At 39.5% G+C, this 21639-nt stretch overlaps 2 protein-coding genes across 8 annotated transcripts in view; both read right to left on the bottom strand.

Moving 5' to 3' along the window:
* Positions 1-21639, bottom strand: part of kitlga (kit ligand a) — a 106681-nt gene that overhangs the window by 61422 nt on the left and 23620 nt on the right. For 5 of the 7 annotated variants that reach the window (XM_048256736.1, XM_048256733.1, XM_048256737.1 and 2 more), the window contains exon 2: positions 3870-3940. The exons of the other annotated variants lie outside the window; for them this stretch is intronic. The gene's annotated coding sequence lies outside the window, so the exon portion shown is untranslated. The remainder of the gene's footprint in view (positions 1-3869; positions 3941-21639) is intronic. 7 annotated transcript variants of the gene reach the window in all.
* On the bottom strand, positions 16915-18190 carry LOC125303175 (mitochondrial fission regulator 1-like). The gene is made up of 2 exons (XM_048256740.1): positions 17513-18190; positions 16915-17393 (listed from the first exon to the last, which is right to left on the bottom strand). The coding sequence occupies exon 2, from the start codon at positions 17358-17360 to the stop codon at positions 16917-16919; it is 444 nt and encodes a 147-aa protein (XP_048112697.1). The 5' UTR covers positions 17361-17393; positions 17513-18190; the 3' UTR covers positions 16915-16916.

The raw sequence follows: 21639 nt of genomic DNA, 5'->3' as shown, positions 1-21639 counted from the left end.
GCCCCCCAAAGCCCCCCCATTACGCCAGGACTGCTTGAAACTGCCAACAAACAAAAATGTGTTTAGGTGAAATAGATTTAGTTCACGTGAAAAAAAAACAACCTGCCTCCTGCTCGGTATCGATGTTCTCAGAAATTAAAGCAGATAACAGTCCTTGGTCCACCGTCTATTAATACTGACTGTATTTGTTACATAAAAGTTATAATATTATTGTTGTAGTGTTTATTTTAACTCTTTAACAACCATTTTGATTTTACTGTGTGTTCATTTTCAACGCTGCAGTTTGTGGTGGTGGTGAATTGTATTACATTGTACTGACAATTCTATTATTTTATTCACAAAAATCTATAGTTCTGCATACTTATATGTATGTTTGGAACTTTCTGCTGCTCTATGCCCACAGTTGCCATTTAAGTAAAATGGTGCATCTTCCTATTCAGCTCTGACATAGCCTTTCTGGCATATGTCCTTTCAAATAATTACCAAATTTATACTGTGAAGTTTGAACTTCGTTCCTGACCTAGGGAGTGTTTATATTACATTGGGCAATATACAGTACAGTGCTTTAAGAGGGGTTAATCAGGAGCTCCAGTCCTACCAACAAGCCTACCTCAACAGTAAGGCCCACATCATGACACAACATCTTTTCATTCCTCTGCAGAAAAGCAATCTGGTTGTTAATTATTGCACTGACTTTCTTCCTTTCCAGCAGTAATACACAAATAATAATAATAATAAAAAAATTGCTGCAAGCAGCAATGAGGGGGCCAAGTAGATAGGCTGGAGTTGCCATGGCAACTCAATGCTGTTACATCAGACATGACCATAAGCTTTCAGAGTAAGTTTCATGTCTAGCAAGCAAGGAATGCCTGAGATATAAGGTTTGTTTGGTGGCATCGCAGCGGATTTCGATTGGCTGTGTTGGGCAAACGCTTGTGAATATGGCTTAAAAAATCAAGTCATATTTAAGGCTCAGTCTGAACAGTATTAAAATACACTACTAGTAAGTTTTAATTCCAAACACATCCTCTAGAGGTCAAAGGTCACCAGATTTCTTGAGTGTTCTCCTGATGGGGTCATGAGTCTATGTACTAAGTTTGGTTTCAATACATGCAAGGGTTGCTGAGATATGAGCTCACTTCCTGTTTGGCGGCTTAGTCCCAAATTTCAAAAACAGTTTTAGATATGGGTACAAAAAGCACACATTTTGAGAGTCTTGGTCCGAAGATCATGTGTGTCAAGTCCGAAGATCATGTGTGTCGATCGGACAAAATGTGTGACCTATGAACATTTAGTTTCACTTTCGTTAAATGTGTTAACAAGCTTGGTCAAAGGATTCCAATGATACTACATTTTTGAAAATCAGACTAACGGCTCAAAAGTTACATGCATAAACACACGTCCAACTTTGATCTGCTGATGGTGCTAGAGCAGGGGTGGGCAAACTGCGACCCGTGCACCGAGCATTTCATTTGGTTATCAGGCTGCTCGCTATTTTTTGACTGAGAAGACGTTGGTTAATGTAGCTTCACTGCAAACTGCTTTTCACTCTTCTTACAGAACGTTTACAATGTCAATATCAAAACATCATGTTACATAGAGATGATAGGCCTACTCGTCATCTCCTTTGCAGCAGATCTAACTTGAACGTTATGCTCCTCCATTTAATTGGGATCGCGTTTAAGCACTCACGAGAGGGAAAGAGAGCGGAACGTTCCAGCTGGCTTGTCATTGTTGATAATTGATATCTCCTTTTATAAGAAACTTTTAAAAGGGAATCATGAACACAACAGTAGTTCCCACTACTGACCATTTATAAACGGTGAGAGGGCACAGCCATAGGTACAGAAGCCATAGCGGAGCAGAGCTGGGAGAAGATCATTGGGAACTAAACGTGAAATGTTCTTAAAGCGACAGTGCACAATTTATAAATTTGTTAAACTGCACCAAATTAGCAGTATGTTTTTAATATTTTTAATCAAAACTACATTTGATACTAAATGATAGGATATAAAAAAATGTCCACCGACCAATTTTCAAAACCCAATGTGGCCCTTGAGCCAAAAAGTTTGCCCACCTCTGTGCTAGAGCCTATGAGGTGCCGACATGAAACTTGGTGAAATGAATCATGGGACTGTCCCCAATCAGTGTGCCAAATTTCAAAACTTTTTACCAGACGGTTCTATGGGCTGCCTGCCATAGACTTCCATGGCGGAATAATAATAATAATAGGGAAGAAAACGTACACGCACAATAGGTTCCCTGAAGCTTCACTGCTTGGCCCCCAATACGACTAAAAAATCGTGTGGTAAGAGTAGGTTCAAATGTTGTTATGTGCAATGCCAGAAAATGCTTTATGGTTTATTTTTCATTTACTACACATCTGATTTTATTATTATTCACCATTACAAAATTGCCATGTGAAAAGTTTTGAGGGGAAATGTAAAAATATATTTTATTGCACAGAAAGGATTAAATACAATCTATGTACTTCATAATAAGGTTTGTTAACAAACCATTTATGAGGTGTTACTAAATTGTTAGTTAACTCTGAAGTATTCCTTAGATAATGTTAGTAGATTTACTAAGAAGTAGTTTATGTACTTCTGTAAATGCTTAATAAAGCATTCTTTATACAGTATAAACCATCATGTATTTATTAGCCATTAGATAGCACTTATAGATTACTTAAAAATAGTTCATGAGACATACAAATATTGTATGCAATGTTTAATTTGACTAACACATTTATTAAGCCCATAGCTGATAAAAATGTCAAAAATACCTCATGTAAACAATAAACAATATTTATTACACCTTTCTTAACAGTTGTTAGGCTGTTTTGAACCCAGGTCTTCTGCTTCAAAGGCTAGATTGCTACCCATTATGATACCTTTGATATAGTACTGACCTACCGGAACACTTACATTTATTATATCAGCCCAGAGAGGATGTAATTGTTTTAACAGAAACAAATATCTTGTCTGGAAGGCAAAAGCCACGTGCAAAATTTTAAGTGTTTGGAATAATGGTAAATTAATATTCCCTTATTATTATAGAATAATACATTATTATTCCCATATTGTAAAGGATAATGTGTAGAACCCTGGTCTTTATAGGGAAAATAAGTCCCGACAGGGCAAACCGGGTCTTGCTTCGCCCTGAAGGGACTTATTTCCCATTAATGACCACCGTTCTATACATTATCCCGCTTATTATACGGCTACTTGCCAAAACGAAAAGAAAAAAAAACCTCCACATGATATGTCTCTTCACATTTATTTGTTGCCGTTTCGTGGTGGCTTTTGCTAAGAAACAAATAGTTCGCAACACACACTGAACTTGAATCAAAGATTATTTAGAACACAACTAATCAACCGTTTGCTTTCACTTTTGAATGAAGTTCCATTGCAAGAAGTGACCGGACTTCTTGTGGCGTGATGTGAAAGATGTGAATCTGAAGCACAAAACCAGTTGCCATTGACAGTGGTCATTATATGTTTCAATGGTCATTATATGGTGCATATTTGACCGTAGAATGTTGAGAACTCCATTCAAGTCAATGGAGAGTTCTACTAGCATTGTGAAGAGCTGTATAATAAATACAAATAATTAATATAAATATGTGAAGCATTCCACATTGTATGTATAACCTATGAGCATTGCCACAAGGATTCAGTGAAGCTGTAAATCAATGGAGGTCCAAACGTAAACAATAGTATTGTGCTCCAAAAAAAATATCTTCCCTTGACAAACCAAGATATTTTTTGGTGTAAGCATTCCTCAAGATTAGAAGGTAAAATTGACCATATTCATAACATACAATATTACAAAAATTGGTTTAGAAAGGTATATCTATAAAATTATACCTGTCACGGTCTGACTCGGCAACAGGTAGTGGTTGTCAATGGCTCTTGTTGTTGGGAATGGAGGTTGGTAGCTGCAAGGGAAGTGTAGCATATTTATAGTTCCAGCTGTGCATAGAATGTCGTTTACTGCACAATAGTACAGTGAGAGTAAAGCTTAAGAGCATACACTCGCTCTCTCTCCAACAATGTTGTCAGATGGAATTTATACAGTACAACAATTTGGATTAAAGTGGAGTACGCATGCAATTTGACTCCATCCCAAACCACCCTGTTCATGCAAACTACCAGACCACTAATTTTGTAGGCTAACCCTCATAATTAATTTAACAGGTACCGAAATAGCCTTATAAATTTATAATAAAAAATGATACCTAAAAAGTGAACTGTTAAAAAGACAGTTTACCTAGCTAGCGAGCAAAAAACCAAAGACAACTAGGTTGGAGACCTGTAATGTCTGAGACCTGACTCTGACACCTAAGGGTGTCCTAATATGAAGAAAGCAGTGGAAAAGTAGACAGGTATTTTTTATGTGCGGCAACTCCAATACACTCTCATGATTGGTTTCACTGTCGTGCCTCCTGTTATTAGATATTATCTTGCATAGCCTACCGATAACTGCTGGCTATCAGAGGGGGGATGCTTTTGAAATGTTTTATAAATCACTTCTTTGGTGACCCTTACATTTCCACTTGAAACCCTGAAATATATTTTCCCTGAATAAAACTTCAAACCCGGTAAGAAGTTTGTCTAGCCATCCACATCCTATATTCCAATAATCTCAGTTTTCACAAAAATAATTTACAAACCAGAAAATAGTCCATACAGTTGACCATGAAGCCTCTATTTCTCACAGCTGTTGCACTAGATATCTTAAATAGCCAACAACATAAAGGGAAAGTGTAGTCAGCTGTTCATTTGCGTAGGCCTATTACAGATTATTTCTTTACTGCTAGTTGATTGATCAAACAAGTCCTTTCTCTTCATCCTCTGCAAATTATAGGAAGTTTAGAAGAGAGCAATTTTAATAAATTATTGGTAGGGTAAGCAATGCTAAGAGATTTGTAACATGCAACACTTTTTGTAACATTCAGCAAATATTTCCTCACTTAATGTAATTTGCTTTGGACAACCTGTGTATTCTCCTCTGCATGGAAATATCCTCCATCCAAGGCTACCAACAGTTCAGTTGTATTCTCAGTTATCAGATTTGAAGGTTTCTAAAATATAACAATAGGTTGCACTGAATCCTTTTAATTTTCTTTAATTTGTCCAGCTAGCTTTTCAGCTGAAATAAGCCATTTAAGCTTAGTTACACAATCTGCATTCTGAAATGTCATGCATGATCAAGGCCAATAGAGCCAGTCAACACGCAGCCACTGTTTCAGCAGTGTGAGCTCTGACAGTGACAGTCCATTTCTGATGTAATATTATTATTTGCACAAGACTGTTCTCATGTTGCGGCATTTCACTTATATGACGTGGGATTCATCAATATGTGGGGGGATTAACATTGTCCCTACCAGAGATGAAAAAAGAAAATAAGCAGAGGCAGGGATATCTGACCATGACAACCATCCATTTCTTCGGAAGACCTGATGCTATCAGATAGAGATAGACAGCTGCCGACATTAGAGAGTGCTTTAGTTCTTGCTGAGTGCCAAGAGATGTGTTATAGGAACTGGAATTGGACACAGGCCAGAGTGAAACTGGAGATATATGGATTCTGTGAGGTTCATCAACTCATTCATGCATGTTATATAGCTAATGCCGATCAAGTTTCATGTTTATGGCAGGCCAAGCCAGACCAACCCTCAGGCCACCGACAAATGTCTCAGAGCTCCCAACAGCATGTCCGCACGTTTTTATTTATACAACAGTTAGGTCCAGTCGCCCTATTTCTTAATTTCTGATTAAACGAAAGGCGTTCCAGAGTGGGGATATGCCAGGACATCCACTAGTAAGCACTCTGATGTGAATGTTTCATTAATTAAAAATGAGAGCAGTGTCACATTTGACAGCTATTGAGTGAGAAAATGGAGTAGTGTTGAATTTAGCATGTGATATTTAGATAGAATATACAAACTATTGTGTGCACAAGCACATAGCCTCTCTCACTAAACTTGGCTCTTGAATGATATGCTGTTTTGCTTGGCAACAAGAGACGCCAAGAATACAATTGGAACTTTTTTTGGAGGCAGAGAATGAACAAAACAAAAAACAAATATCAAAATAAAAGATAGAAAACACAATTTGATGACTTTAGGCTACAACCCCAAATTAGAAAAAGTTGGGCCGTTGTGTAAAAGGCAAATAAAAACAGAATGTGAAAACCTACAAGTCTCTAAAGTCCATATTTAACTGCAAAAGGACATAGACAACATATCAAATGTTGAAAATTACAAATTTGACTATTTCATGGAAATATGTTCATTTTGAATTTGATGCCAGCAACATGTTTCAAAAAAAGTTGGGCATTAGCCCTACCATCGGACCTGTCAGTCTCCGTACTGTTGTCCTGTTGCTACCAGGCTTGCCCTTACAACAGATGTCTTCAAAGCATCATTTTGCTTGCTTGAAGGCAAACTTACAGTGATGTTAACCTATTTAAGTTAGCGGTGTGGTTGTCGTGAGAGCACGATTCATCGGCGCTTGCATAGTGTACGGCCGTAGGCTTATGCACTGTGTGTCTACCATCAGGCTACTCAGCTACGAATAGAGAAAGAATTTCCCCTGTTTGTATATTCACTCCAAGTTGGCCTACCATAACTTCCCAACTCTGCACTGTAGCCCATAAACTGCATGACAGTAGGCTATTTATATTTTTCTGTAAAATAACCAAATGCATTTGTTCAACTTTATGAAGCAGAATTACGCACTAGGCTACTTGGAACGCCACACACTTTGTTTGTGCAGGAGAGAGAATGACAGCGCACGGGGGCAGTGATTACAGAACTTGTACTTGTTGGTACTTGCTGGTTACCAATAAATACTATATTTTTTTTTGCAAACAACAAAAACAGAAAGGATGGAGACAGCAAAGCTAGAGATGGGCAGGAACCAGGTCAATTGGTAGGCTATGCTTGACAAAACGTTAGGAGGAGCTGTATGTGTGGATGAATGAAGCACGATTCTGCTTTACTAATTTTAAAGCCTGCACACTGTTTAAAGTCACAAAGTGGTAAACTAAAAGTAAACCAAAGGTAAATATAGCCTGTATAAAGTTGTATAAAGTTGACCAAATGAATATGGGCTGTTAGGCATGAATAAAGTATTTTGTTGGCTACATTATTAGCTGACCAATGGATGGACTTGCAATTGCAAAACGGACGACTAGGCCTACTGCAACCCGAATGTTGACATTTTCCTGTATTTACAGCGCGAGGCCTTTATTTTACTCCCCCTACCCTGCAAGAAATAAGGAAATTAAGGATAAACGTGGTGTGCAGAGGGGTAGGTGCCTGAAGTCTGAAGACTGAGAGCTACATGGAAAAATATGCACCAAAAAAGCCACTTTGAAATTTTGCTGTTTTCATGAATACAAAAGTTGGGTGACAATCCCGCCTAGACTAGAAAAACAACAAAGAATAAAAAGACATGACCTTCCCCTATTTTCCTTACCTTCCTAACCTTAGTGCTGTCAATCACACGTGCTGCCACTCAATTAGTTAGCTTAAGTATCTATCTATAAATTACAGGAACGTCTGTGTGTTAGTGTGTGTGTTAACCGCATATCTGTCGAACCGTTTATCCAATTGATTTCAAACTTGGCAGGTCGCTACGGGCACGAGTTAGTGTAGTGCCAAGTTTGACGTTGTTTGGATAAGAAATGCAAAAGATATTGGTAAATATATCAGTAAAAGCAGCACACATTGGCTTTCGCCGCTCTACTGTAGCCACTCCCTCTCTTACACAGCACTGTAGGCTACCAGAGTAGATATAAGCAAGGCTTTGGCAGATCTGAATCAGTGTAGGCTACACGGCTTAAAAGGTGTGCCAGATGTGTGGATGATTATCATGCCTGACCTCAACAGTAAAGACTCCCTGTATACGGTTTGCTTGCATAAAATGATTCTGCGGATTTTGCAACAACACACCAACAAACACATGTAGTGGCTATTCAAAACGACATACAAAATTATGTGTAATAAACAAACACTTTCAATAGCCCAGGCTACTTTGGACTGTCCGTAATCTTTGAATAAACAAAAAAACAATTCCGACTGCAAGGTCCCAAATTGAAAGAGCGATAATGGTCCCGAATACCACACATTCAAAGCATGACCCACTACAGACAAGGAGTGACAGACAGAGCGTGATGTCACTTATAGGCTACCAGAGACTGTTAAGTCACATCGTTGCAAATTTCTGATGATGCATCATTCCACAAAATGGTGTGTCTTCTCTAGCATCAAGTTATTCAATAGACATACAGCAACATATAGCCTTGACTCAAAACAGCTGTTTGATCTGTCATTTTGATCTGTAAAAAAATGTCACCTGCAGCCATATGCTCACTGCACATTTATTATATTAAAGCCTGATATAATATTCATTATTCATTACTGAATGCTTAGCTGGAATGATGTTTTTCCCTATCATACAAGGATACAAGGAATGCAGTGAAATTATGTCTGGTGTCAGCCTATTTGTGCATTTAAAAAGTGCAGTAGAAGAGGGGTTTAGTAGATTAAGTGGCAAGGGCTGCATAAGAAAGGTGAGGGAGGATTGGGATGGGGCACCAACAAGGAGCACCCAAGAGCAACAGGGGCAAGGAAAAACTAGATAGTGATAGTGTGCGGCAGTGGAGAGGGCAGTGTGCAATATGTGTGTTGGAGAAGCTTCCTCATGAGACAATGTGCTGTGTATTGGCAATTGGGGGGCAGTGTGCTGTAAGTATGTTGGGGATGTGTGTTGGAGAAGCTTCCTGATGAAATAATGTGCTGTGTAGTTAGGGGGGGGGGCAGTGTGCAGCAAGTATGTAGAGGAGGCTTACTGTATAGCAAGCAGTGTGCTGTATGTATGTGAGGTGATGACAGTGATGATGTAAGTGTGTGTGTTTTGTGTGTGTGTGTCATCATCCTATTTTTAAAGCAGGCCTACCTGCGGGCATGTAATTGGGCTACAGGTTTTTCTACAGGAATATCATGTTTGAACGGGCACTTCATTAGTACACATAAATTACAATTGGACATCTCTATTCTCCGATTCTGTAATGTTGATAAGTTTTGAATTCTGTGCACCAAAATATCTTGCTCGACAATTCTCTTTGTATCTTTATTAGTCTAAAGTGATTTGTTCTGCATGTGTTTTCTCTTATAATGTACATGATGTGGCATAAGCTACAAGGGGCCTAAATTCTCCTTGGGAAACTAGGCTATACACTGCAGAAAATGAAATCTAACCAAGTGAAAGCCCACCTTGACTTTGCAGTGAAAAATTGCTGCCTTTTAAAAGTAGGTGGAATCCAAATGCCATTAAATGCTTAATAAGAGAAACTTTTAGACAGCAGAATTCAACACGTATTCAAAGCATCAGTTTTGGTTTTTTGTATTATGTCAAATTTTGTTTGCCTATCTAATGACTTATGTTCACTTTCACATCATTCACTTAAACTTTCCTATCTAGACTAGGCTATTAAATCTGTATAGTGTACATGCACAAATAGTTCAAGTAACTTTTTCTTAAGGGGAGTAGAACTACTGCTCTGCGTTTCTCTGCTTGTTGATATCTTCTTATCGTGTATTGTACTATTTCTTGACCGCTAAACTTTTCTTTCCTTTTAATGTTGTCATCAATTGACTCCAATGCTTGTGATTGAATTATACTGTTCAGTTGTGGGCACCTCAAATCATGCTAGAGAGTGGAGAGAGGGCGCTGATTGCGTGATGAAATGCAGCTAATGAAGAAGCAAAGTGGGCGGTTTCTGTGAAACGTGCTGATTACGCTGCATTTGCAAATGTACATCTGGTCCTGAGAATAGGGCTGTGATGTTTGTTGCTACCTGTTATGTTTGACATGACTGTGACAATGACACATTCTGATTGGTTTATGTCTGTATGCCAGGATGTGAGTGGGGAAGTTAGTTTAGTTAGTTTGATTTATTGAATAAATGGAGTAAGCTTCGATTAGAGCTCTGCATGTCAGTCTGTTTATTCCTATAACATTGGTGACAAGGATGGCTGACTGTTCTCATCCTCTCCTTTCCTGGCTCAGTCCTGAGAATCTCCTGTACCATGGATTCGTTGGATCAATTAGTTTGAAACATATCTCCTAGCGGCCGGCTTGGAAAAAATGAGTCTGAAAGGAGGAAGTGCACTGCTGCTGCACTGTCTTGGACCACCAAATATGATGATGCTGTAAAACTATTCAAGGAGAATTTTGCAGCTCCATACAATGCTCTTCTCCATCATGTTGACAACAAAGAGTGTGGCTGACCTACTGGGCTTAGCTAGCTAAATGTAAGGCTTTGCAAGGTGAAATGATACGCAACCAACTCATCCTATACACTAACTATGACAAAATTAGGGAGGCTCAACCATTTTCAAGTGTATGGGTTTGCCCTAGCATGGCTAACATTCTCTGGCAGACAAACAACAGTTCTTACAAAGGGCTTGGCTGAGCTTATCTTAAAGTCTAACCTAGCAAGGCAATAGCTTTGTCAACAACCATACAGCAAACTATAGTAAAAAAAAGATAAAACAGCAAGCCAACTAATGTTACTTACTAGTCCAGTAGAAAGAGGGCCACCTCAGTGTATGTCTTGAATCCTGTCAAAGAGAGAGCTCTCACCAAATGTATATGTCCCAGGTTAAGTCTTTCCCAGCTTTTTGCTTGGTCACTTTCTCTTTTCCCCTTCTTCAATTCCTTCATCAGAATTTTCTTTGGTGATTCACCTTTACATGTGCACACTACCTAATTTGTTATCTTGAGTAGTTAACTAGACTTCATACTATGACTTAATTTATTGAGGTTAAAATTGGTGGTACATTCGAAAAAACAAATTATATGCTGTTCACTCACTCTCATTCCAATGTAAAATATTTGCCTCAAATCATTACCTCACAAGGACAAGAAATAGAGAAGGTGTCAGGGTACAAATACTTGGGTTTTTTACTAGACGAAAATCTTTTATTTAGCCCTGATGTAACCAATTTGGTAAAACTTATAGTCAAGCTAGGTTTCTATTTTAGAAATAAGGCTTGTTTTAATTTAAAAGCTAGAAAAGAACTTGTGGCAGCCACATTTTTATAAGTACTAGATTATGGTGACACTCTTTATATGCATGCTGCAAAGTCTGTGTTGTGCTCGCTGGATTCTGTCTATCATTCTACGTTACGTTTCATAACTAAAGCAGAGTACTCTACACATCATTGCAATTTATACACTTTATCTGGCTGGCACCCATTGTCATTGTGTAGGCAGCGTCACCATCACTGGCTCATTTGCATTTATTGGATTGCTACCATCTTATTTATCAGTTTTCTCCCTTGCAGCTAACAACAGGTATATCCTCAGGTCTAACAGTAGCATTCTATTCAATGTGCCTACTGTTAGATCTGATTTTGTCAAAAACAGCATTTAGTTATAATGCCCCTTCACCTGGAATGCATTTCAGAAACAGTTGAAACTTAGTATGTTCATTACACTTTCTGATTTTAAAAAATGTGTCTCAGACATTTTAAATTATCAATGTGAATATGTTTAGATTGTCTTTTTAACCCATATATGTTACCTGTTTTGTTGCTTGTATGGTGTTTACTGTATGTGTTGTACTGTACATTGTGTGTTTTAGTTTTGTATGTAATGTCTTGTGTTGTAGATTGTGTGTTTTAGCTTTATACTGTATGTGATGTCTTTTTTAGTTAAGTGTTGCCTTTCTTGGCCAGGACTCACTTGGAAAAGAGGCTATTGTCTCAATGTGACTACCTTGGTTAAAATAAAGGATAGGTAAAAAATAAAACAAAAAAATAAAATACATGGTGATGTGGTACTGTTGTTTCAAAAAAGGCTTTCAAATTTCTTAGAGCCTAGCAGAGCAAAACTACATAGTGAGAATGTACTTCAGGTACTCAGCCTGAAACACAGATGTGTCACCCTATAACCTTACTTTGTACCATAAAATGAATGTGAAACTTTTATATTGTTAAATAATTCCACTTTCAAATAAGAGCATTATCACCAATAAAAAAAGCCATAGTAAAAGTGTGGATTGGATTACAATAGAGGCTGATATTGAACAGAATAGGACGATAGGAGGACAAGGAGGAGAACCATGAGGTGAAGTAGGAAGAGGTAGGGGGAAATCAACAATGTGTCAGTAACACAATACAGTAACCGATGATGACATCAGAGTGACTGAGGTTGCCTATATGTTGTCCTCAATGGGATGAACATAAGCAAGTCTTGGCCAAAGGTTTCAACCAAATCTGAGCTGCTATACAGATGCAGGTGTCTGAAAGGAGACCTGGGCAACATTAGGCCCATAGGTCAGACCCGGCCCGCACAACACTTTCATCCGGCCTGCAATGGGAAAAACAACTGCGCCACACTGTTATTTTATGCAAACCTTAATGTAGCCAATGCTACTGCTATTAACTTCAATTCAACATTGGGCGCTGTCCATAATTGAAATTGTTGAGGATCTATAAACATTACTCTTCACAAACTTAACAAAACAATGAGAAATCGAAATGAATATGGCAGAATTTTGCGTGTGTAATACAGGAGACCTCTCAGTTTTTTGTGACAAGTGTCTGAAATGAAAATGTTTAAAACACCAAGAAAGTATAAGAGAATCAGCCAAGGCTAATAGATATTTGGATACTAAACATGTATTATGAAGATACAAAGTTATGCCACACATTCTATCATCATGCACGAGAGGGAAAAAAAGATCTATGTCGGGACTATGGTTGGATCATAGACTATGCTCCAAAATCAATTATAAAACATACTGGCAAGACTCTATCTTGCACTCAGGCGCAATTGACTTTGTACACTGGCGCTTGTATAATTCCTATTTTGCCTTCGACACACATTGGAATTTTCCCTCCACAGTTGCACGTCTGTAAATTAGGGAATGAACTTGCGCTCCCGGGGGGTGGTTCAGCGAAAAGAGGAGGCGTGTTCAGGCGCAAATGTTCCCTGGTGCTATTTTGCTGTTTCAGAAAGCAATTCCGCCACAGACCAGGAAAAACCTAGTCTAAAGTCAGTGGCGCTTATTCAGATGCTATTTTAAGGGCGCATGCTTGGCCATAATGTAGCATGTGCACAACGTGCATACACTTTGCTTCTCTCATATACACGGAAGCAGTTCCCATTTTTGCAAACCATACATAATTACAAGGAAAAATAATACCACACGAGGGAAATCATTGTGGTGTCCATGAAGATGTGAAAAAATAGGCATAAATCTAGCATACACAGTTACCCAAATTATTCAGGCTAATTCTAGTAATGACGGATCAAACTAACCTGCTTAACCAAAAGTGGCAAGACACATAGGTATATAAGGACACCTGACAATGTGGGTTGTCTGTCAAGAACCAGGAAACAACATTCTGAAGACGGCAAAATCACCTTTACCATCATGTAAGTTCATTAAAAACCTTACTGTTTAACTTCAATGAGATGGGGTTTGGCGTTAGCCAGGCTAAGAAAATGCACTGATATACAGTACATCAACCACAAGGGAACCCATCCGATCAACATACAAGTCATTTGTGATACTACTTGTAAAATCACCCTAATTGCGAATTACCCTGGCTCAAGCCACGACTCATTCATACTGGCAATCTCTGCCTTCCCTGCCATCTTCAAGGGGAATCCCCCCTTTGATGGATGGCTGTTAGGGGACAACGGCTATCCGTTAAAGACATGGCTGATGACACCATTCATTATGCTAGTAACAGTGCATGAAAACACACAGAAACACGCAATGTAATTGAACGGACATTCGGCATACTGAAAATGCGCTTCAGGTGCTTGGATAAGTCAGGAGGCACTTTAAAGTACAGTCCTCAAAAAGTCGCAGCATTCTTTGTGGCATGTTGTGTTTACAACATTTCCATGAATCGTGCATGGGCGTAGGTTTAGGGTGGGACGCTAGTGACTAGTCCCAATCAGAATTTTGAGATGACAATTTAATTGTCCCCACCAACATTTTAGCGAACTCCTTTGTGCTATTTGGACATCGAGCGAGTGAGTGTGTATGCTAAATTATCAGGGATGTCTACCAATACATAACCCAAAAAAGGCCAGTGTAAAACATTGTAATATTCCCTTTGCCCTTCAGCATGCAGATTTTGCCCCTTTTTGAGCTTTGAAGATCAGCTATGCCACCAAAGAAGAAAAGGAACATTCAAAGCTTTTTCATTATGCAGAGTCTAAGTAGGCAAAGTAACTACAGACTGTGGCAACTGGTGACAAGGCTTTCAAATGCGGATTTTACTAAGGAAAATAGCATTTACTGTTAGAAATAGCAAATAGCATTAACTAGGGCTGGGACAACGCGTCAACATAATCGATGACGATGACGATCAACGCAAAAAATACGTCGACGCAAAATATGCGTGTCGATTCTTCAGACCCAAAACACCGCGCAGGAGTGTAGTAGCAACGCGAGTGGGTAAATATCAAGCATAATGCGTGCCGCCAAATATTTTTATTTTTACACCTTCAGTGTTTCCCATACGTTGACTAATCTGTGATGGGGCGCCACGAAATCAAAACCTGTACTATTTAGGCTAAATTAAAGAAAAGATAAAATCCTTTCATTGAGTTGCGCTTTCTACGCACGCAGCCTTTCCTTGCCCCGCCCGCTCTCTCTCGTAACGAGCCCGCTGCCCCTCCTCTGCATGTGCATTTCACAAAATATTCTTTCACGATTGTTGAAGGATTGCTGTTGCCACATAGAAGCATTGCATAGGACACGGTGGGCTAAATTGCTATTAAATCCGCTTAGCATTGTGACTATTTGTTCAAAACTGCTGCATTAAAGTTAACTCTGCTAAGGTCTTATCACAACATACAGTAGTACATTGAGGAGCCTAAACTAAGTTAAGTTATGCAATCAAGCAGTATCTCAAAGCTAACGTTAGAATACTGTTTGGATGTCGAGTTTAACATGCTTACTTACAGCTGCTTGTCAATTTCGTTACTCGTTACTCATGCAGGGCTCATTTTATTGACTCTGACACTGAATGTTTGTAAAATCCCGATGTAAATGGTAAAAAAGTGTTTTCAAAGACTCAAAAGTGCTTGTCCCAAGGAGAAGTACGAACTGTTATTTGAACTAACTACATTATAAATTGCATCCACACATCAGCAGCCTTTTAACTGTGTTTGTGTTACAATTGCAAAGGTTCCCTCACAAACGTCTTAAAGTGACAGGCACTCAGTTAGACCATACACTACTGATCTTTATTGAATGCTATCTCTGACTAAGAATGCATTACTTTGTATTTGTATAGTCTTTTATTTTGGAATTTTAAGAGCAATAAACATATATTGCAATGTTAAGGAATTCATGTTTTCTTCATTCAGATATGTAAATCAACATGTATAAATTGCTATTAGTCAATTAATGGGGAGATAATCAAATCGAAATTGAATCGGACTGGAAAAATGAATTGTTAGATTAATCGATGCATCGAAAAAATAATCGCTAGATTAATCAATTAGAAAAATAATCGTTTATCCCAGCCTTAAGCTAAACCTATCTTCTGTAAACTTTCAACCAAGGTTAGGAGTCATGTTGAATAGGGGTGTGCCGCACAGACAGTCACATATAGCACAGAATAGAAGTCACCATCACTGACTGTTAATTGGGCTTGCAGTCACAATAAACAATAGATCTGATACATTTTCCTGTTCCTATATTCTCTTTATGCAGGCTAATGTATTTATGAATGTAGCCTGCACAGTGCAAAGAAATAAAAGATAAACAATAGTGCATTTCCATACTCATAGAAATGAACATTGCGAGACACTTACGTATCTCCTTTTATGATCTCATTCAAGAAAGATTTTCTTTGACTTGTTAGTTTTTTGAACATTTATTTTATCTAATGACATAGCAAACATGATGAATTGAATCCACATATCCTTGCACTATGCAAAACTATTTTCCACTAGCCTAAAACCGTGAGTCTAAAATCCAATTTGCGTTCGCGTTCTCCTTAAAGTGACAGGCACACAATTGGAGTTGCACACCTTAATGTGATGATATTGAAGACAAGTGTAGACTAATAATTTAAATATCAATATGATGTATTCAAATTACCAAATATGTTTAGCTATTAGTAATTATGCAGATCATAAAATGCTATAAATAATTAACAATAGTAATTATCACTGTCTGTGTGTGTGTGTGTGTGTGTGCGTGTGTGTTTGGAGGGTCAATCAAATTCTATGATTGCCACTGATGTGAATGATCACACAATATTCAATATTACTGATGGCGTCAAGGTGGTGGGGGCCCCCAAACCAAATAAAATTTTAAAAAATCGCAAAGGTATCGAAATCGAGATTCTTCACTTGGTATTGGTATTGAAACAATAATTGGTATCGTGACAGCAGGATTTGGGGTTGTGTACCAAAGCTGAGACCAAACCTACGCCCTTGGAATCGTTGATGACATAAATGAGAAAATATAACAGGACTTCAGGAGACGTGATGTTGAACTGCATGTGCCAATACCATTTAACCCAAATACCCCAGCAGTAGCACGGGAGAGGAGAGCTTATTTGACAGAAGAGCTGCATCGTCTATAGTGAGGTAAGCAAAGTAATCTCGGTCTAATGTTAGACTACATTGCAAAAATATCACCATGCATTTATAACCTTGTGATTCAGTGAGAGTGAGCCCAAAACATTGGAAAGTATGTCTTTGTGACATTTCTTTATTTACATTTTGTCAAAAAGAAAAATCAATAGCAAACTGTTAATAAATGAATAAAAAAAAAAACACAACGGAAAAAAACGGAAAATGAAAAGTTGAAAAGATTTATACTAATTTTTTCCCCCTCTGATGGGCATGCCACGTGCGCTACGGCGGGATTGGACACGTGAGGGTCCTGGCAATGCGCGATGTGCTCCTGGTGGAGCAGGTGGACGGAGATGGACTGGGGGGAGGAGGAAGAGGCATAACAGGAGGAGGAACGGTTACAACAGGAGGAGGAAGTGGCACAACAGGAGCAGGTGGTGCGTTTGGAGGCCCACGCACCATGGCTGCAGCAATCCTCTCCAGATTTGAGGGGATGCGCCTGAGACGCCGCAGCAACATCGCCACCCGGTCAAGACAGTCATTAATACTTTGCCGCATTCCAGACAGCTCCCGCTGTACCCATGTCCCGCTGGAGCTGCTGGAACGGGTGGTCCTCCGGTCTGACGATGCTGCCAAGGTGTGTAGTGGGTCTTGATCCTCGGCACCTTTGTGTTTGCGCTGCTCCCTCCTCAGCTGGCCCTTGTGCACTGCTCTGCCTGTGCACATTGCTATCGAAGCCAGGGTCTTCTTCTTGCAAAACTGCATTACATTGTTTTGAATTATTGTATGGCTGTGTTACATTTATTTTAATATCAATAATGATTAAAACGATTTTCATGAGAAATGTCTTTGTAAGTGAACTTGATTTGTAAGTGTACCTTGGGGTTGGACAGCTAGTGTATCGATTTCCAAGCCCCCAAATCCCATGCTTTCAGTGGTGATGGTGAACGCAGCGATGTCCTCTGCTGGCGTCAGGTCCTGAGTAGAAGTATATCCACCTCCAGTTATACGGCCTGTCCGATGGTTGCCAGCAAGCTTGTCTTCTGTCTTCTGACGTTGTTGTAGCGCTTGCGGCACTGGTGCGATGTCCTGGGGATGCCAGCCGTAGAAACAATTGTGGCAATTTCCTCCCACGCCTGTTTAACCAAAGCTAATTTGGGTGGGTTTCTCCCATCCCTATACAATGCCATTTCTCTGTCTTTTACGGCCCCGACGAGAATGTCGGTCTCCTCAGCTGTGAACCGCTCCTGGCGTGCGTGCGCCTGGCAAATCTGCCATTATAATAGCAATCCACCATGGAACAAGCGCACCTACTTTTAACCTGTTGAGGAGTACGGTCACAAATATGTAATGAGATGCAGCTGGGCCCCTGGGAGTACGATCACAGATATGTGATTAGAACGTTTTCGAAAAAGGTTCTATAACATGACGCAACAATTACCCTCAGGGACTTTTCTGCCATTAAACAATTTTAAGAACACTGAAACTATAGAACGTTCGCGTAGAATTCTAGAAGGAGCCAGGAAAATCATTCACTCTCTGGGGAACGGCATTGTCTTAAATAATTCACTCAACAGGTTAAAGGGAATGTGAGATGACGCTGTGAGTGGTTTATCGTATGTTACACCCAAACCACACCTATGAGTAATGTAGCTACTTCAGACCAACCCATTTTAGATTTGCGTTGGGCACAAGAGTCATTTATCCCGCCGGCATAATAGCAACAGCGCCCGAGATCCGCCCACAAAGCTACTTGCATTTTGCGTTTGAGGGCCCGTATTCACAAAGAATGTTAAGACTAAAAGTAGCTTCTAACTGGAGAATTTAGGAGAAACTTAAAAATAATGGATGTGTCACTCGTAAGTTTTAGATTAATTCACGAAACATTTTAGCCCTAAAAGTAGCACCTAAGTCTGGGACAGCTTAAAAAAAGTCGAGAGGACTCCTAACTCACTAAGACCTACTGTATTCACAAACCGCTTTTTGTGGCAATTCACGTCGCGATGTTTTGAAATGCGTATGCGGCTACAGGAGCTTCAAATCACGAGGGAACAATTGTAGCCATAACTAGGCTAAGGGATGCAATAATGCCACCAACAACAACCAAAACTACTCATTGTCAACATGAGTTGACAGTTGTTGACATTGTTAACTAAATGTAACGTTTAATTGTGAATCAAATTAAAATGTTTTCCTCTTTGCAAACTCTTTGCAGTCATGGAGAGATAAAGGCATGCAAAATGTTCTTTGTTTCTTAAAAGTTATGGTATCTGTTATTTGGTAAATATGGCAAAGGTGATCAAAAATGATTGCAAAAGCTTTTATGGCGTGTCTCTAAAAAGGTAAATCATTGTCAAACCAGATGCCATGTCAGAATTTGTTCCGCTGGGAACCAATTACAAGGATCTCAGTTTTGTCTGAGTTCAACCAAAGTCCTTATAGGCAAGTTCCACCTCTCGGCAGCCACCTTGGTACCGCACTATGGGCAGCTATCAGGCAGCTTTCCTATTCAAGTGAATACGTGGAGACGTGAGGGAGATCATATGGACATAAAAGTACATCAGGCGAATCTGTGTTTAAATCTGAACTGAATGGTGAATATCTCCCCCCCAAAGCCTAAGATAAGGCTTAAAAATGTGATCGGTTACTTGCATTACAGGAAGGGGTGGGGTGTGCAGTCTACTGACATATTGGCGTTGCAAACTAACCCCATATACTGTATTCCTGGATTCTTTGAGTGCTGCTGTGTCTCCTCATTAGAAAGTCTCAACTGAAGAAAATTCTTTCACTTTGAGTTTTTGACATCACAAAGTCAGTCATTAAAGTGTAATTCCACCGAAAATTGACCCAAGGGTGTTTTTCTGCATTAAAACACATCAAATAAGCCTTGGAGACAGTAATTTCCATTGATCAACCACTACAGAGCTTGGCATGGTACAGTGGGCAGTGCTTCGACTTGGCCAGCTTCACTCGCATACCGCGCGTGGGATCACGCGGTATCATGCGACTTTAATTTGTATTTTTCCAGTGAGACGCTGCAACAACCCAAACAACCGGTAGATGGCTCAAGTGAGCAGGGTGTCTCGTAAAAAGAAATGGAGCCTGGAAAACCCTACACAGACTTCACTACAGACTTTAGCAGACTGGTTTAGAAATAATGTAATAGGCAGAAATATGCCTGCCCTGCCCTAATAAAGAAATATTTGGTTAACTGCGAGTGAATCCCGTTTGCAGCCAGAGAGGCATGGGACAAATTAAACATTCTGGTTTTCTCCGAGTGCAACGATGATAGACAGACATAATTTGGACAAAATATAGAGTATTAACCTCCGTTGCTCAGCCAAATGCCTTCCTGTTACGTCCTGGTATCACGGAGTTACAAGCGATAAACGATTTTTGATGGTCACAAGTTTACTTCATTAGCGGTTTATTTTTTTGGATTATTAAAGAGTGTTTTTCATTTAAAGGTTTGACTTCGTGCTTATTCAGTAGAACATTTAGTGCTCTCCCCAATCCCAGACGTTCACATTGCATGTTTGTTTGTAATGGATGCAACCGCGAGATAGGCTATGCATTTGACAATGAGTTGTTAACAGAACCAAGACATATAGCCCAGCAGCAATCTAGGGACTGATCGTTATTTACTGAAGGGGCCACCGGAGGAATTTTGAGTGCTTCAGTTGGAAGTTGCATGACCCTCTCTTGTCTGCTAGAAATTGTTCAATGACCGTCCGACAGAATTGTTAAAAAAGACATGACCCCCCTGCCAATTGTCTTCGCCCGCGCCACAGCCACACACTTTGTGATGGCGTTCTTAAATCAATCTTTACCGTGAGCTTGCATGCTACCAGTCCTTCCTTTTCAAATGTGTTTGCGCCTGTTTGCACAATTTCACAAATAATCATATGTGATTAATAGTATGACAAAAATCCCTGTGCGGGGACCGAAACAATGCATGCCAACTTTTTCCGTGTTTATCGATATTTTAACTTTCCCAGCTGTCTTGCCGTTTTAATGTTTTCCCGTAGAATATCCCATATTTTAATACTCTCAAAACAGCCCTGCCATCGGGCCTGTCTCTGTGTTGCCCTGTTGCTACCCCCTTGCCCTTCAAACCGAAACAGATGTCTTCAAATCATCGTTTTCCTTGCTTGAAGGCGAACTTAAGTGATGTTAATCTATTTAAGTTTAACGGCGCGATTGTCATGGAGACCACGATTCATTGGCTTGCATGTTCGGCCTTATGTCCACGATGCGCACCTGAGGCTACTCAGCTGCAAGATAAATAATTTCCCCTGTTTGTATGTTCACTGCAGGTTGGCCTACCATAACTTACCAACTCTGCACTGTAGACTGGCTATTTATATTTTTCTGTGAAATAAGCAAATGTATTTGTTCAACTTTATGAAGCAGAATTACGCATAGGGTACTTGGAACATAATACATTTGACAAAGGACAGATGAATGTTGCTAGTGACAAAATATTAACTTTCAGTGTTTTACGATGTCTTTGTCATGGGGAAGTGTTTTTCCCCATGCATTTATTCTAGGTTACTGTCAGTGACTGCCGAGAGAAGCGGGTTCTGTGTTTCGTTCATGTCAGTGACTGGCCGAGAGAAGCGGGTCTGTGTTGTGTTGTGTTGTGTTGCGTTAATTTATTTTCATTGGGCATACCGTGCAGTGCCGTCCACAGCTCTTCAGTTCTGACAAAGCCAAAATTACTCCTTTTGAAACAATGAGTGCAGGAAGCGCGTTTGTATGGTTATATTGCTTGACGGGGGGGGTCCCAAGCAGCTTTCAGCTTTCAGCCATAAGGCTACTTTGAGAACATTTTAATTCACCCGACACTAATATTCAAAATGTTGAAAACTATTTCGGCATAGCCTATAAAGCAGTTTAATTAAATGGAATGTTAGTTGTAAACAAAGCGAGCTACTTGGTGAGGCTTGGCCTCACAGATCTTCGTGCCTTAGATGGCAGGAAAAATCTTCTTCGATAGGCCTAT

This window comes from Alosa alosa, chromosome 11 (genome assembly GCF_017589495.1).
Source record: "Alosa alosa isolate M-15738 ecotype Scorff River chromosome 11, AALO_Geno_1.1, whole genome shotgun sequence".
Classification (NCBI taxonomy): Eukaryota; Metazoa; Chordata; class Actinopteri; order Clupeiformes; family Clupeidae; genus Alosa; species Alosa alosa.
Note: the sequence above shows the minus strand (reverse complement) of the source record. Positions and strands in the feature narration are given on the sequence as shown.